This window comes from Neofelis nebulosa, chromosome 12, assembly GCF_028018385.1.
Source record: "Neofelis nebulosa isolate mNeoNeb1 chromosome 12, mNeoNeb1.pri, whole genome shotgun sequence".
Lineage (NCBI taxonomy): Eukaryota > Metazoa > Chordata > Mammalia > Carnivora > Felidae > Neofelis > Neofelis nebulosa.
Window position 1 is genome coordinate 39,032,435 of NC_080793.1, and position 17,412 is coordinate 39,049,846.

General features: G+C 40.2%; 1 protein-coding gene across 1 annotated transcript in view; it reads right to left on the reverse strand.

Moving 5' to 3' along the window:
• Window positions 1-225: 225 nt before the first annotated feature.
• The window catches only part of UBE2R2 (ubiquitin conjugating enzyme E2 R2), a 117,236-nt gene continuing 100,049 nt past the window's right edge, over window positions 226-17,412 (reverse strand). The window contains exons 4-5 of the mRNA XM_058695106.1: window positions 6,045-6,179; window positions 226-3,593 (exon numbers count right to left, since the gene is read on the reverse strand). Of these exons, the coding sequence (XP_058551089.1) occupies window positions 3,374-3,593; window positions 6,045-6,179 (355 nt within the window). The 3' untranslated portion in view covers window positions 226-3,373. The remainder of the gene's footprint in view (window positions 3,594-6,044; window positions 6,180-17,412) is intronic.

Below are 17,412 nucleotides of genomic sequence, written 5' to 3' on the forward strand. Positions count from 1 at the left end.
TCTAATAACCTTTCCTTAAAAAGCTAGTAAGGACTGGGAATGTTTATTCTGTGAGGAGGTGAGTTGAGCAGAGTATCCTAGAAGGCAGGTGAGTGAGATTCACTTTTGGTTTTTAATTTTTCAGCTGAGTCATGGGTGTAATCTTCAAGGGAACAGTGGAAATATTGAGACCAGCTTTTAGTTTTCTTTAACACAAAGAAAGAAGAGGGTCATCTCATGGGGAAGTAGCAATACAGGTATATTTTATTTCACATTTTATTAGTAGACAGATGGGCAGAAAAAGACAAAATAAACCACTAAAGGGGAAGTTCAACACAAAAATGCATCAGATAATCTTTTCTCATAAGTTAAACTGAAGAAAAACATCTACAATTTCAGCTAAGAAAACTATTAAAGTCAGGTGTGTCCTGCTGGTTTCAGAATAGTTGAAAATTGCATCTGAATCTTTTTGTAAATGTAAACCATTTTTCAGAATGGGAGGGGTGGGGAGTTAACTTTCAGTGGAGAACTACACACTTTCCCCTTCAGTCTCTTACTGCATATGTCCCAAACATAAGGAAACCAGCAAATAAAGAAGCAAGTAATCACCAGGGAAGAGGAAAGAAGGGACTACAGAAAAGTTTGGCTAATAGAAAAGAACTCTGGAATGATACGAAATAGAGGGGGAAGACTTCGAGAAGCAACAACGGAATCGTGATATTACTTTCTCCAACCAGCCTCAAAACACACAAACCTGAAGAGCATCCGGAGAGGCCTCCACTAGAATCAAAAGGAATCTAAAAATGCAGGATTCTGAATTCATGTCAACACCAAATAATCACAACTGTACTTACAAGGTTGTGGCCTGAGCCTGAGACCTCTACTCTCAAAAAGGAAAAAAAAATTACATGCTCAAGTTTTCTTTTGCCACAGGATGTGTTCTCAGGACAGAGCTCTGGAACCAGCATCTGGGTTTTACAGGTCAGTCTGAGTTCTCAGAATGTCTACCTGCTAGCCAATCAACACATGCCAGTCTTTTCTGGAATTGATTGTACTCTATCAGAGGCAAACCCAGCCCTCAACAGTAACACCACAAAGGGCTGAGAGGTATGACCTCCACCTGGCTCTCTGGCTCCCTGAGTCAACGTGCAACAGAGGCCAACAGGGCCTAACGGGACAGGGCTGAGCAACACAGCACCTTCCGCAATGCCAAGGCACCTGGCCTGCCCTGACAGAGAAATGCTTTCACGGTAAGGGGTAAAAGAAAAGCCTTATAGGGCTCCAAGAGAGCAGACCAAGCTACCAGCTGTAAACGTGTGTGGGGCTGATGGGGTAATCCGAACATTATGAGACTTTGAGCTCCAGAAGATAGGCAGATTATAAGCATGAGGTGTTAAAAAGCTAGTTCCAACATCTTTCTATGAGAATGTGCGGCCAGTGTTTTGTCACAAAGAGCTGCTCTGTTCTCTGAATCTGACTGGAATCACTAGATTCAGGGGTGTAGGTAGTCCTAGCCCCATGGGGATGGGACAGAGATTCTGGGACCAGGCTCAACACTGTCCCCATAGGAACCTTTGTATGTTAACATCCCCACTTAATACCAAATCAAACTTTAGAGGCCAGAGAGGTCTGCTGGGCATTAGTCAGCAAATGTTTGGAGTTTGAAGAGCTAATGAAAACCCTGAGATCAGAAAGGAAGGAGGAGCTAAGGAAGTAAGCATCACCTACTCTGTTCTAGGATCCATCCTACCCCTGTCCCTCATCAACCCTTTGGTTCTTTCTGAGCTATGATCTGAAGAAGTTGACACCAGTGCACAGGGATCTGGAGGAGGATCGTAGCCAGTCTCTGTATTTTCCTTCCGAAGTCTAATTTTACATTATAATGATTTTCCCCACTGAAAGAACACTGCCCTCCTATGAACTGGCCCACTCCCAAATGAAACAAAAATCACCGCCAAGTTCTGAAGTCCCTGGTTGGTGAAGGCTGATGGATCTCAATATTGACTGAAGTAACACGTGATTGAGACCAGGGAAGTCAAAGCTGCAGCACAGTTGGAAGATCTAGCGTTGCCCAGACACTGCCTGCAGCCAATTCCCTTGGCCCTGCTAGAAGAGTCAAGGCAGCCCAGGGCAAGCTCCATGCACAACTTCTGCTTGCCCTCCACAGCCAGAGTACATCGAAAGGAGAGAAAAGTCCAGGTCACGTCCAACGAGGAAAGCGGAAACTGGTCACTCGTGTCTCCTATCCACAGCTATCACTATCAGCATAAGCAGCTCAATGAAAACCAAAATCTTAACACATGCACCTAGGATTAATACTGAGTAATTAAAACTGGCTACTTACACTCTCACCATGAGGGTTTTTTAAAAATCTTTGAGGGAAAGGCCATGTTCACATAAGATGTTTATCCAACAGTGGTCACCAGTAGTTTTGACTTTTTTTCCCCAGCAGCATCAACCAAAATTGGCATAGTGATTTTAAACTCCTTGTTCCCGATCACTAAGACTCCACACACACACACTAGTCTCCACTCTCTCCCCACTCCCTCGGGGTGGGGAGGGTAACAACTCTGTCTTTAAAATAAATAGCAATCAAGTGCTCAGTTCTATGTAAAGTATGAATATTTATTTCAGGCTTTAGATCCCAATCGATTTCAAAAAACAAAATCTGATCTTTCTCTCAGAGTAGCTGAGGCCCCCTGCGGTGTTAGGATGATTTCCTGGAGGCTCAAGGGTCTCTGTGCCCTTAGGAACACATTTCATCAGGCTTAGCACAAAGTCCCTGATGCCCACTGTATCTCAGCCTTAAGATGGGAAAGGAAACAAAACTCCCCACCATGGGGCTGATCGAATGCACACACACTAATGTAAATGAGCAGCTAAATCTTGGCAAATTTGCTTTTTTTTTTTTTTTAAAGTTTGTTTTGTGGGGTTTTTATATTTTTTTTCCATTTTCTTTTGCTACTCAGCATATGCAGCACTTGTGAACTTCCAATGGGTTCCCAGCTTTAAACACAAACGTCTTGATGAAAGACTAATTCTTCAAGAATCTAAAAACAGACCAAAGGTGTTTTTGCCGTGAACACTCTGTAGAGACGAAGTGAGGCGAAAGTTTGGGTTTAAAGAAGAAGAAGAAAAAAAAAAAAAATCAATACAGTGATGGAAGGGTAAAGAATGCAAGAATTCAGACATTCTGTGGAGGATTACTTTCTCTCCATTAAGAGGTCCATAAAAAGGAGCAAACTGAGATCCATAAGGGGAGTCAGCAGGAGCCATGTTTGTTTTTCCCACCCCCGTGATAGGTTTTTGTTGAGGGGCCACTGCTAGGTCCCCACTTGCTCCCCTCCCTTTGGCCTGAGACGGCAGGGCAGTACAGGGGCACTGAAGGAGCACGTCACGACTCCTCATTCCCAGAATCATCATCATCGTAGCAGTCGGCATCTTCCTCCTCCTCATCTTCATCATCGATGTCATCGTCATACAAGTCGTCATAAAGCAAATCTGAGCTGTTGTCATTGGAAGGCACTTTAGTTTTGATGCAGTATTCCGCCAGGGTCGTGGGGACCTTCACTCCATCCTTTTCTGCTTCGGCTTTAGTGGCTGAAACCTGTTTCCTGAAGGAAGATGGTTTATGTTAGTCTCTGTCTTGAAGATAGACTTTACAACTGGTCTTTCTTAATAATCAAGATTTTTTATGATTCAGGTTTCTGAATTTCAGTGCCTGCCTAAAGGCATCTGACAGATACTACACCAAAGGTTCTCAGCCCATCGGGTACCATGTTGAAGAACACTCAAATAATAACCTTCTGTAGCGTATTTAGAAGTAGTGGATCTCAGATGCTGGTCAGCCAGGAGTCACCTCAGAATTTTTTCCCCTGCCTCGTCTCACACCAAACTCTATGCAACCCCAACCACTCTTATTTATTCAATAATCCTGCCATTTGCACTTAAAGTAGATTCCAAATAGCCTATGTTAGTTTCCAGTGTTGCATGACAACCTGCCTCCCACTTCATTTCCCACCCAAAACATACAGGCCATCCCTGGTTTGTTTTTTTAGTAACTTGAACACCGCTTGTTCTGTGTAGATCAGTTGCTCTTCTCCTGATTTACTAATTTGGCTACTTATGTCACTCAGATCTGTACTTAGAAATGGGACTGTTCTAACAACCCAATTTAAAGCAGTCACCTAGAAATGGACTGTTCTAACAACCCAATTTAAAGCAGTCACCTAGTCATTCCTTTGCATTATGATACTTAATCACTAGTATATTTTCTATGATCCCCATTTGTTAATTTTTCTGTCAGTTTCTTCCTCTTCCACCCAAATGTCAACTTCATTCGAGTGGAGACCTTGTATTTCTTACTCACTTTTTAAAAAAATGTTTGAGAGAGCATGTGTGCACACACACATGCAAGTGGGGGAGGGGCAGAGAGAATCCCAAGAAGGCTCCACCCTCTCAGCACCCGTATAGGTGCACTCATTAAATGGTGATTTGCTTACAAATTCTTATCAGTAAAGTGTGAGCTCCTCAAGGAGAAAAACTGCCTTAATGACCTAACAGTACCTGACATGAAGCTGATGTGTAATAAATGTGTTAAGAATTAGAGAATGAGATAAGCCCTTAAATTAAGAACGCCTGGGTGGCTCAGTTGGTTAAGTGTCCGAATCTTGATCGGCTCAGGTTATGGTAGCCTGCCTGGGATTCTCTCTCTGCCCCTCCCCTACTTGTACACTCTCTCTCTCAAAAACTTTACATGTGTATACACACACACACACACACACACACACAGTCTACTCCAGCTCCTTTAAATCTCCAGGTTTTTACTATTTATACTAATTTATCTTCAATCTTTGGTATACACCAACCACCTAAGTGGCTGCTAAAAATGAAATACACATGCCCGGATTTTATCCTTATAATCTTATTAAATGACTATGGATATGAAAGAGGGTCTAAAGGTGATTCTAGTGGGCAGAAATCGTGAAGAAATGCTGATATATATATATATTATTCAGCTATATTTTCTGTGCAGTTTTTTTTTATACATCACATGGCATTGTGCTGACTAGAGTTATAAAGAGGGACTCTATTTGTATAAATTCTAGTGCTTACTAAACTATTCACAGAATGTGCTGGAACTGTCCTTGGGGTTCTATTTTAAGGGTATAAAATCTAACAGTACTAAAGGGAAATGAATTTGTTGCAATTCAAGGACCAATTCTTGGGTACTGTTAAAACCTTATGTCCTACTCAGGATATGATCGAGAGCTGGCTGGTTCAGTCCCAATAACTTCTACTTTTTTCCCCTCTTTTATACAGATGGAAAAACTAAAGACCCAAAAAATTAACTGATAAAAAGGTCATATGAGGGATGGCGAGCTATAGGTAGACTCCAAATCTCTCACTAAGAAGAAGCTTCTAGGACTCTGTTCAACCATATACTATTGTTACTGATAATGATACCCAGAAGATACTTGCTGGTATGGTCAAAAGGGCCAGTAAACTATAGGGCTTCATTAAAAATTTTGAAAACGGGGGCGCCTGGGTGGCTCAGTCGGTTAAGCGTCCAACTTCAGCTCAGGTCATTGTCTCAAGAGTTTGTGAGTTCAAGCCCGACGTTGGGCTCTGTGCTGAGAGCTCAGAGCCTGGGGCCTGCTTCAGATTCTGTGTCTCCCTCTCTGCCCCTCCCCCGCTTGTGCTCTGTCTGTTTCTCAAAAATAAATAAATGTAAAAATTTTTTTAACTTTTTGTAAACAAAAACATCTAGAATGTCTGGAAATACTTTGGGTATCTGCTACACTTAACGGACATGCTGAAAATACTGAACAGTGTCCCTAGAATGATTCAGAGGCAGAGTCTGCAAACTTAAGTGACTGAGAACCTGGAGGTTCTGGTTCCCAGGACATCAGATCTGCAGCATTATCTTCCAGTGTGTGCTCCCTCAAAAGCCAAACTCATTAGGCTCAGGCAGAAATATCTTCCCAAACAATATTTAAGTTTGATTTAAACCTTGGTTCTGTATGAAGACTTAATCAAAAGGAAGGTAAAACAAAGCACCTTACCTAATGATTTCAGCATATTCTTTGTCTTTTCCTTTACTGTCCCTCCATTTCCTGAACATAACCGAAGCATCCACATTGGCTGGGGAGAAGGTGTTGGGCTCATTGAGCAATGAGATTACACTTAACAGGATAGTCCTAGAAATAGGAAAAAAAAAAAGGAGGGGGGAGGGGATCAGCTACAAATACTCATGTTTACAAGATCCAAAAATATTGTGCCTTTAAATTTAAGACTATAATATTTGAGACCTTAGGGGAAAAGAAACAGAATTTTGTTTTGTTTTCAGTACTCAGCTGGTAGGCTGAAACAAGCTGCTAACTAGGACACAAAGAGGAAATCTGCAAGCCTATCACAGAGGTCATGTGGCAGAGCACACAATAAACTCTGTAGAAGACATGCACCGTCTTCAACTGGCTACATGTTCCAATCTGCTTCCAAAGTGGAAGCCTGAAAGCTTTTCAAATAACATTTTAAAAACTACAAATTAAGTGCAATAGGAAAAGAAAAAGCAAAAAATATTTAGCTTTAAGGCCATCCTTTTGTGGGCAAGGTTAAAAATGACCCTGCCCCACAAATCCACTTCTTATCATGGCTGCTTAAGAGGATCTAAAAGAATGATAATACACACAAACGTATTTCCTTTCCATACTTAGGGAAGGAAGACACTTAAGCAGGATGGAGAATGGAGGAAAACAACAGCCCAGGCACGGAAGAACTAGTTTCTATTTACTAAGCACTTTGTGTGTGTGAGAGGCACCAACTGTGATGTTGGATGTGCAATAGTGAGCACGTTAGATGTCGTCCCTTATCTCCCAGGGTTTCTATGTCTTGGAGTTAAGACAGGCAATTTTCATCCACAGATAAAAACCAGACACTTTAACCACAGGGAATAAAATTTCTCTAGAAAAATAACCAGACAAGGCTCCAAAAAGGCTTTAAATTATTCCCAAGGTTCTTTTCCCTACAAGCTACATGCATGTATGTAAAGAAAAAATGGGGAGGAAAAATTAATTTTGTATCTTTTCTCACTGGCGTGAGCTTATAGGTTGCATTGTTGGAAAACAGTCTTTTGCTCCTGCCCCAAGCAAAAAATAAAGGGATTGAGCCAGGCAATTTAGATGTTTGGTTTGATGAAACCTTTTCCTAAAAAGAGTAAAGAGTTTGTTATGTGATTATACAAGTGAAAGGCACTTTCACAGAAAACTTTCCCATCTAGTTAAAATCCATTCATCATACACACACCCTTTCTATTAAATTAAGAATAACTCTTTGCCCCTCCCCACAAAGATCCTTCTGGATTTCTTCAGTAATTACATTATAAAATAAAGATTAACAAAAACTTATCACTGCCAATTATGGGAAACGGACATAACATCCTAGAAGAAAGAAACAAACAAAAGGGGGTAGAACATTCCATGAGGATTGCCTCAGAACATATCCGAAACCTGTTAGGAAGATAAGGACAGGACAAAGTGTGGTATAGAGAGGGGGAAAAAAGAGCTATAAGTGGTCTAGATCTGCACTGTCGGCAACTTCCTATGATGATGGAAATGCATAATCTTTTTATCCAATATGATAACCACCAGCCACATGTAGTCAATGAGCACTGTGAAAGGTAGCTTGTGCAACTGAAGAACTAAATTTTTGACATTAATTTTAATTAAAATAGTTATGTGTAGTTACGTAGTGGCTAACAGGTCTAGGTTAGTCGTATTAACTGAATTAGGAAATTTGTCCCATGAGTAGTTTAACCAAGTTGATTTTCTTATATCTTGTGTTTATTTTAATAATAAAATGTTAGGAAATACAATTTTTAAAATGGTGAATTATTCATTTCTATCAAAAAAAGAATTTCTAATACCATATACTTCTAAATGGAAATCGATGATGCTTTCAGAAGTGTCAGGTACTATAGTGGACTATGAAAATAGTTTAACTCAGCAAGTTTTCACTTTCATTTTCATTTCCTCACTTATTCTGGACAGCAGGATCTTGTTTTTGTCTTTTAATGAGGAATCCACTCTGTTGGTTCTGGTGGGGTTAATGGGTTAATCTTCCCTTATTATCATGCAAAACCTTCAGAGAAACAACCTACCTAACCACAGCAGCAGATTCTCTCTCTCTCATCATGATGCTGGATTTGGGGGTGTGCATGTAACCCAAGATGGGCCAATCAGAGCCTTGGTAGGGAGCTATGATGTTCTAATAGCAGAAAGGCAATTTTTATTCCTGATTGGATTGACAATTGTGAGAATAAGGAAAGTCTAGAGCTGGTAGCCATCTTTATTACCACGTGGTGAGAATCTACCTAATAACAAGGCCAATACAGAGCAAAGCAGAAATTGAGACTTTTAATCTCTAACAAAGATTCTTGATATCAATTCATATGCAACACCCTAGTTATAGGTAAATTATATACTGTTTCCCATGGGATAGATGGGACCTGGGATAACTTTAGCCTCTGTAGCAACATCTGGCCAAAGAAGTATCTTCAGTTTACTACTCTGATCTATAAATATAGTAATTTCATATTTTTCTATGTATCATGACTGGAAAAGATCTGGAAGTAGTGTCATACATGGTCTAGCACTTGTACCAAAATAATTTAACACAAGCATTATACCTGTAGCATATGATAGACAACTCTGTTAAGTATTATTAACCCTATGTTTTTAAAATTTCTTTTAATGTTTATTTGAGAGAAAGCACAAGTGGGGATGGGACAGAGAGAAGGCCAAGCAGTCTCCATACTGCCAGCGCAGAGCCTGATGAGGGGCCTGATCCCACACACTGTGAGATCAAAGGGATGCTGGGGTGGCTCAGTTGGTTAAGCGTCCAATTTCGGCTTAGGTCACGATCTCACTGTTCATGGGTTCGAGTCCTGCATCAGACTCTGTAATGATAGTGTGGAGCCTGCTTGGGATTCTCTCCCCCTCTCTCTGCCCCTCCCCTGCTCATGTGCTCTCTCTCAAAAATAAATGATCATTAAAAACTAATATTAAAAAAAACAACTCAGGAGATCAGACCTGAGCCAAAATCAAGAGTCAGAGACTTAACTGAATGAGCCACTCAGGTACCCCTAAATTTTTTAAAATTATCTTTACACACATCGTAGGGCTCAGACTCATGACCCCAAGATAAAGAGTCGCATGCTCTTCAGACTAAGCCAGCCAGGCACCCCTTAATCCTATCTTTATAGAATGGAAAAACTGAACTGCTAAATCCATACTAGTAGAACATACAAAACAGAACAATTCTGCAGCTATTCCAATGGTTACGGTTTTTTGCTGCCATCTTTTGTGGTTAGTTTAAGTATTAGAAAATCTTTATTCATATATTCTATTTTTTTTCAGAAGGAAAAAAGCAGAAGGTAGAAAGGAAAGAAAGACCAAATAATGAAACCATCAAATTAATACAACACAATAAAGAAGTCATTAAAGCCCACTAAAGAGATTGTTTCCTTCAGATCATGAACAAATGGGATAGGATCTAGAAAACAACTACATTCTTTCAAAAGTCTCATTTTGTCTATGTAAATTCACAGTTCCACATGAAGCTTTTTTTTTTTTTTTTAATGTTTATTTTTGAGGGAGAGAGAGAATGTGTGTGCAAGCTGAGGAGGGGCAGAGAGAGAGAGAGGGGGCGGGGAGACACAGAATCTGAAGCAGGCTCTGTGTTGTCAGCGCAGAGCCCCAGTGTGGGCTCAAACTGAAAAACCATGAGAACATGACCAGAGCCAAAGTCGGATGCTTAACCGACTGAGCCAGACACCCCTGAAACTTTGGTTTTTAGATGTAACATGGAGTTGCGCTTGTCCATTTAGACAATCTGTGGCACTCAGACGTCAATTTCTTGGATTGGCAAGAGACTCTGAGGACCCATCCCCAGACTCCCTTCCTTCCTCCCTCTATGCTCTTCTCTACTGTAAGTTTAGAGGAATAGGTAGGTCTGGTTGTCCAAATTCAGAAGTATAAATTTTTAACATGTGTTACAATAAAAACAGACCTATTCAAGTAATAATTTGGGATAAAAATGAGGAACAGCGTTCTTGTTTTCAATTATTGGTCAGTTCTCACGACCACCACCTTTCCCGGATTTATAGATACTCAAAGAAATAATGTGCTCCCTCCATCCCCGCTTTAAAAGCCAGGACAAAGGACTATGGTAGGAGTTTTTCAACACGGGATCTAGACCAAAACTTAAAAGTTCTAAAAGGAGAGACATGCAGACAAAAGGACAGGCAAAACCATTCCATTTTCTATAGTTTTCAGGTTCATACTTCTGATCTTTTAGGCTGTTTTACAATCTTTGTCAGATTCAACTAATAAAATAAAAATACTGTTTAAAAAATACTGTTTGAATAAAAATAAGCTTGAAAAAAAGGCTTTTAAATAATAAAAACACCAAAACAAAATGAAGACCAATTAAACACACACACACACTGCTAGCAAACAGCAAATTAGTAAGTTGTGAAGTTCTAGAGCTCAGACATATTATAAAAACAAGAAAACTAAAGTAGTACTTAAGGGAGATAAATGAGAATTAGACATCTATGACCCAATGAACAATATTGTATTTGTCCCTTTTCAACATATAGACAATGGTCAAGGAGTTGGGTCTGACCCCCATTTTATAAAGTAAGTTCTACGCCCAACATAAGACTTGAACTCATAACCCTGAGATCAAGAGCCACATGCTCTACAAACTGGACCAGCGAGGCATCCACTACCCCCTCACTTTTTTTACCTTTCTTTGTTAGCTACTATGTCACCACAAGTACAACTTTAGGACGGAAGGCAGAAAACTGGCCCTAGTACAACAAATTAAGACCTGGCTCATGGATCTGCCTGCAAACTACGGAGGAAAAGTTTGGAATTTTGCAGGATTAAAGATTGGCATTTTTCTTCAAGTATACACACATACCCTCTAGGCAGTATGAGGTAGAAGGGGTTCATTCTTAAAAGCCTAAACTTACCTTGACTCTTAAAACACATACACATGGGGCGCCGGGGTGGCTCAGTCAGTTAAGTGTCCGACTTCGGCTCAGGTCATGATCCCACAGTTCATGAGTTTGAGCCCTACATGGGGTTCTGTGCTGATAGCTCAGAGCTTGGAGCCTGCTTCGGATTGTGTGTCTCCCTCTCTCTCTGCCCCTCCCCCACTCATGCTCTTTCTCTCAAAAATAAGCAAACATTAAGAAAAATTAAAACACATACACAGAGAAACAATGACTGATTGAGATTCTTAGGTTTTACAGATAATGGCCTAATTTGACGAAAATTGATAGGCAACTTTGGAGAAGGGAAGCCCAGTGCCTGACTCTTCTAGTTAACCTACATCCCTTTAATCTCACATTTATACCATTTCAAAAGATGAACCCATAACACCAGAAGATAGCCCTTAGTTAAAACTCAGTCCTGGGGGCGCCTGGGTGGCTCAGTCGGTTAAGCAGCCGACTTCGGCTCAGGTCATGATTTCGCGGTCCGTGGGTTCAAGCCCCGCGTCAGGCTCTGTGCTGACAGCTCAGAGCCTGGAGCCTGTTTCAGATTCTGTGTCTCCCTCTTTCTCTGACCCTCCCCTGTTCATGCTCTCTCTCTCTCTGTCTCAAAAATAAATAAATGTTAAAAAAAAAATTAAAAAAAAAAAAAAAAAACCCTCAGTCCTGGGACGCCTGGGTGGCTCAGTCGGTTAAGTGTCTGACTTCAGTTCAGGTCATGATCTGGCAGCTTGTGAGTTCAAGCCCTGCATTGGGTTCCGTGCTGACAGCTCAGAGCCTGGGGCCTGCTTGAGATTCTGTGTCTCCCTCTCTCTTTTTACCCCTCCCCCACTCACACTCCATCTCTCTCTCTCTCTCTTAAAAATAAACATTAAATAAAAATTAAAAAACAGTCCTTATTACATATTTTCAAGATGTAAGTGGGATTTGAAAAGGACATCATGGCAGATAAGTCTGTTATGAGTGGGAAAATGTGATAGCTTAGACGGTTACATATTACAAATAGCTTCTGTTTATGTCTCTAAAGCAACTAACAAATGTAATAAATGCTTCCTCCTGTGCAATCCTGGAATTGCTGCTGACTGATACATCCCTGCAAAAACACATGGTAGGAATGAGGGTCTCAGACTAAATACACAAAACCACAAAGAACATTTTTAAAAGGACATTTTTAAAATACACAATATATATCATATGCACAATCTGAAACTACCAAGTTGAGTGCAGTGGAACCCAATGTACAAATATCAAGGGAGCAATAAATAAAATCATCCTGCCCCCAAATGGGACTGTCAGGAGCCCTAGGAACAGCAGTGCTACAGCCATTTCCCCTCACCTTGCCTACTTTGTCATCTAATGTTTGGGACAGTCCTTAGCTCCCTTCCCTTTCAGCAGGTCATTGAGAAGATTAAACAGGAAAACATCCTACCCTATTCCTGACAGATGCTTCTCCATGATGTAGTAGCAAAGAAAACACTATGCAACCATCCTTCAAAAGAAACCAAACCTCCACCAAGATGACTTTCCTTATCTAAGAGCCTGCAGCAGGTATAGCAGACAGTTCTGGGGATGGTGCTTCAGAGAAAGCAGTTGTGAACTCTACTGTTTGACAGCCAACCACAACCAAAAGCACTCACTTGGTTCCGGACAGAGCATGGACTGAAGAATATTTTGTTTCTTACACCAAGAAGAACAGGCATGTATGGACTCCTAATTGCTGACATGTGGCAACATCAGGGGTCCCTACCCTCCCAACTCCATTCTTTGCTAATGCCTACTCCTTAAATCTTCCCAATTCCGTAAGGAACTCTAACCCGCCTAAACTTAATCCTATGCACCTGGCTGTAATAGGATGTTCTCTTCTTCCAGAAAGTGCTGGCTTTCCTCTATGCCTCTATGAGGAGGCAAACTACTGAGCCTTTAGTGGACACAAGCTGGCTGATGCTCTGAATCCCTATAATTGTAGTGATCTTTTTCCTACTTTCCCCTCTACTTTTACTACTCACTAGGTCTTGTGATATATATTGAGCTAGACTCTTCAAGGTAACTGGGATGCTTTATTCTTCTTCAGGTTGCAAAAGCTTTCCATGTTTAAGTTTTCTAAATATGTTCACTGAGGTGCTGAATGAAAGACTAGTACAGGTAGTCATGAATAAGTCCAAACATATGTAAACATGGGACCGCTTTCAGATAACACTACCATATAGCAGTCAAGACCCTAAAACAGCTGGAGCTGAACCTTATGCCACCTCCACTGCTGTCTTGCTTTGGCCACCCATAAACTGGATATAGAGTGCAGAACCCTTAGTTGTACAACTGCTAACTCTAGAGAGTTTAGCAGCAAAGGAATATAAAAGAAAATCCTGAGCACCTCATATTTTGCCTCTTTATATTTCAGTGCGATACACTGACCTGTGAGAAATATGTACAATTTGCTAGCTGAAGAACCCCCTTGCCTCACAATAAGTAAGAGAGAAACAAAGGAAAAGGAAAAAAGTATTTCACACCCACTCATTAGGTAGAGCTTTCCTGACATTACGGAGTTCTGGGCACCATCAGGTGTTCCAGGTAGATGAGGTTCCAATAATGTATGGAACCTACGTCTCCCTAGAAATTCACAAACACCAAAGCCTCTGTTCATTTTCCCACCCCCAAGATCATCACATTGAAGGAACGTCTATGATTACATGAGGCTAAGAGACAAAAAAAAAAAAGTCTGAGAAGGTAACTAAAGATTACAATCCATGGGCTCCTGGCTGACTCAGTCAATAGAGCATGTGATTCTTGATCTTGGGATTGTGGGTTCGAGCCCCACTTTGGGTGTAGAGATTGATTAAAAATAAAATCTTAAAAAGAAATTCCAATGCAAATACCTTTTTGAGCTGTGTATGAAGATCAAAGGGGCAATCAAGAAAACTAGTCCTGGTTATAAAGCCTCTAAACAAAAAAGCATAAAAGCAGAGAAGGCAATCTCTGAGATGAAGTCTAAGAAATGCTTCTAAATTGGGGCTCAAGTGACCTGAGGGCCTAGAGAGAGAAAAAATGATGCTGCTCCCCAAAGTAACAACAGTAGTTTTTAAGAGGAAGATTAGTATGAAAGGAGTTCCCTGTCCTCAAAGGACTGAATCAAATGAAAAACAGGTCTACCTTGAAAGAAAAAAGGTTCACAATATTTTAAACTGAGGCAAGGTGAATAATATATTGTGTACTTATGCAGGAGAAGGTAAAATATCTTGAATTCCAGTGGGTAATGGCAATATCCATTAAGGTAGTACTAAAATGAAATGAAAAAAATCATTTGGGGCTTTATATTATGAAGAATGGGGATACCTGTTTTCTCAAAGGGGGACAAGATGTAAGCATGTGATTCAACATTCAACCTCCAAAAGTAAGAATCACTTAGTACCATACAGCTAACACTTCTTTTTGACTAGGGTTACTACTAGTCCTGAAAAACAAGCACCAAAATAATACCAAAAGGACAACCCTGCATTTTTTCTTCAATTTTTCAACATATCTTCCAACATATTTACTTAACCCTTTTAAATACACTGTCAGTTTAATTACAAATGATGTGTTTCTTTTGAAAGTCTAACAGTCTCTTAAACAATTATGTAGAATGAAAGAGCTGAGAAATATGGTAGTCAAACATGTCCCCAGCAACAATATAGAAGAATAATGTCCACAATATCATAATCCTTTGAGGAAAGAATGATCCTGAAATCTTATGCCCAAACTGTCACTTGAAGTATAATTGCAAAACACACATATGCACACCCATACACATAGCATGTAATATTCTGAACATTTAAGAATTCAGGGAATACAGGGGGCTCTAAGGAGGATTCTCCTGGGGAAATTACTAATGGACTAATTCAGCCAATTAATAGATCAAAGGAAGTAAAATAATGGACAGCAAACTGTGAATTCATTTAATGGCAGGAATAAATTTTAAAAACCAGGATCACGTTAAAAAAAAAAAAAAAACCAGGATCACGTTACAAAACAGTACAGACTATAAATCTTATAACCTTCTGATGATAAATATGTTCAAAAGTTATAAAGAAAAGGGGGAGAGAGGATGGGAGGTAAAATAAGTATACTGATTTCCTTTTCTTTAACTTGGATCTAAGTGTCAATATACCAGTTGAGGCTGAAAATAAGAGGTAAGTATAGGTTAAAGGAACAAATAATCAGCTAGAACTGTTGTATGGTGCTAAGGGATAGGAGGGATGAAGAAGTAGAAGTACATGAATTCTGCTAATGATCATAAAAGATCCTATGTAAAGCAGTGGACTTTAATATACTCATGCACCTGGGGGTATTATCAAGTATCACATCATTTCTCCTTTCCAGCGTTCCTTTTCACAATTGCCCTTTACAAAAGAAGTGCACACTTTCCACATATCCAAATATTCCTAGGGTGCAATGCCCAGTAGTAATGGAATGTAAGGGGTATAAAACAAGGAGAAATTTACAAATAAAGCCAACTGTTTTTCCTTTCACATAATTTTGTTAGAAGTGTAGAGTGATGTTAATACAAGCATTTTGGTATGTGGTGGAGTACAATAAATTCATATATGTATAGACTAGGGCTGCTGGAATTATATTTTCATTAAAATGAACTTACTAATTGCATCTCTGATTATTGTTAAGAAATGAATCATCCCTGGGGACCTGGGTGCTCAGTTGATTAGGTGTCCAGACCCTTGATTTTGACTGAGGTCATGATCTCATGGTTTGTGAGATCGAGACCTACGCTAAGACTGCTTAGGATGCTAGCACTCTCTTCCCTCTCTCTCTCTCTCTACTCACCGCCCCCCTCCCGCCCCACTGGTGCTCACTCCCTCTCTCTCGAAATTAAAAAAAAAAGAAAGAAAGAAGCGGCGGGGGGTGGGGGGCGCACCTGCGTGGCTCAGTTGATTAAGTGGCTGACTTTGGCTCAGGTCATGATCTCACGGTTCATGAGTTCAAGCCCGGCGTCAGACTCTGTGCTGACAGCTCAGAGCCTGGAGCCTGCTTCAGAGTCTGTGTCTCTCTGTGTCTCTGTGTCTCTCTGCCCCTCCCTGCTCATGCTCTGTTTCTCTCTCAAAATAAATAAACAAACATTAAAAAAATTTTAAAAAAGGAGAAATGCATCATGCTTGAAGGAGAGTCCTATTAAAGTAAAGCATAAAGTACAAGGAGTATGTATTGATTCCTTATTTCATAGACATAAACTTATGGCAGGGCTCTGTGCCTGATCAATATGAGAATGAGAATGAGAATTCAGAAGCATGATGTTTTCAAAGTTAGGTATATCAACATATTTATTTAATTAAAAAAGGTAGTCACTTCTTTTCTGATTTAAAAAATTACAGGTAAGATGTGGTGCACTCCAAGATATATCTATCTTCTCAACGTATATTGTTTTGAACAAGGTACCTAAAGGAATGAGTAATGAGCATAATCAACAGTAATTTGATATGCTTGAACACTCTTTGGTATACACTTTCCAGAAAGTGGGAAGGAAATAACTTGATAAAAACTTGTAAGAAATTCTTGTGTAGGCGCACCTGGGTGGCTCAGTCAGTTGAGCGTCTGATTTTGGCTGAGGTTGTGATCTTGCAGTTTGCGAGTTTAAGCCCCATACTGGGTTTGCTGCTGTCAGCGTTAAGCCCACTTTAGACCCTCTGCCCCCCTCTCTCTGTCCTTGCCCTGCCTGCTGTCTCTCTCTCAAAAAAAATAAAACCTTTAAAAAATTTTTAACAAAGAAATCCTTGTATAAGTCAAGAAGTCTTTTTTTTCTTCTTTTAACCAAAGTAGAGTTCCTTATTGAGCTACTAGATTTTAGAATGATTAAAAATGACTAACAAGGGGCGCCTGGGTGGCGCAGTCGGTTAGGCGTCCAACTTCAGCCAGGTCACGATCTCGCGGTCCGTGAGTTCGAGCCCCGCGTCAGGCTCTGGGCTGATAGTTCGGAGCCTGGAGCCTGTTTCCGATTCTGTGTCTCCCTCTCTCTCTGCCCCTCCCCCGTTCATGCTCTGTCTCTCTCTGTCCCAAAAATAAATAAAAAACGTTGAAAAAAAAATTTTTAAATAAAAATGACTAACAAAATGAATAAATAAGTAGGGGGAGGGGAAAGATCAATCTCCTATGCAGAAGAATTTGAAATAATTTATACAGATATCTCACCCCCATGGAAGTATAATTTCTCATTCCTTACATGTGGGCTGCGCCTAAGACTTCCTTCCTTCAAAAGAGTATAGAATGGAAAGGGGAAAAACAAGTAACTTTATAGTGGAGAAATCTAAAACCAGAGTTTCAGCTAGGTGATGAACATTAACATCAATAGTAATAGGTCATGTTAATATTAGGTACCTTTATTACAAGGT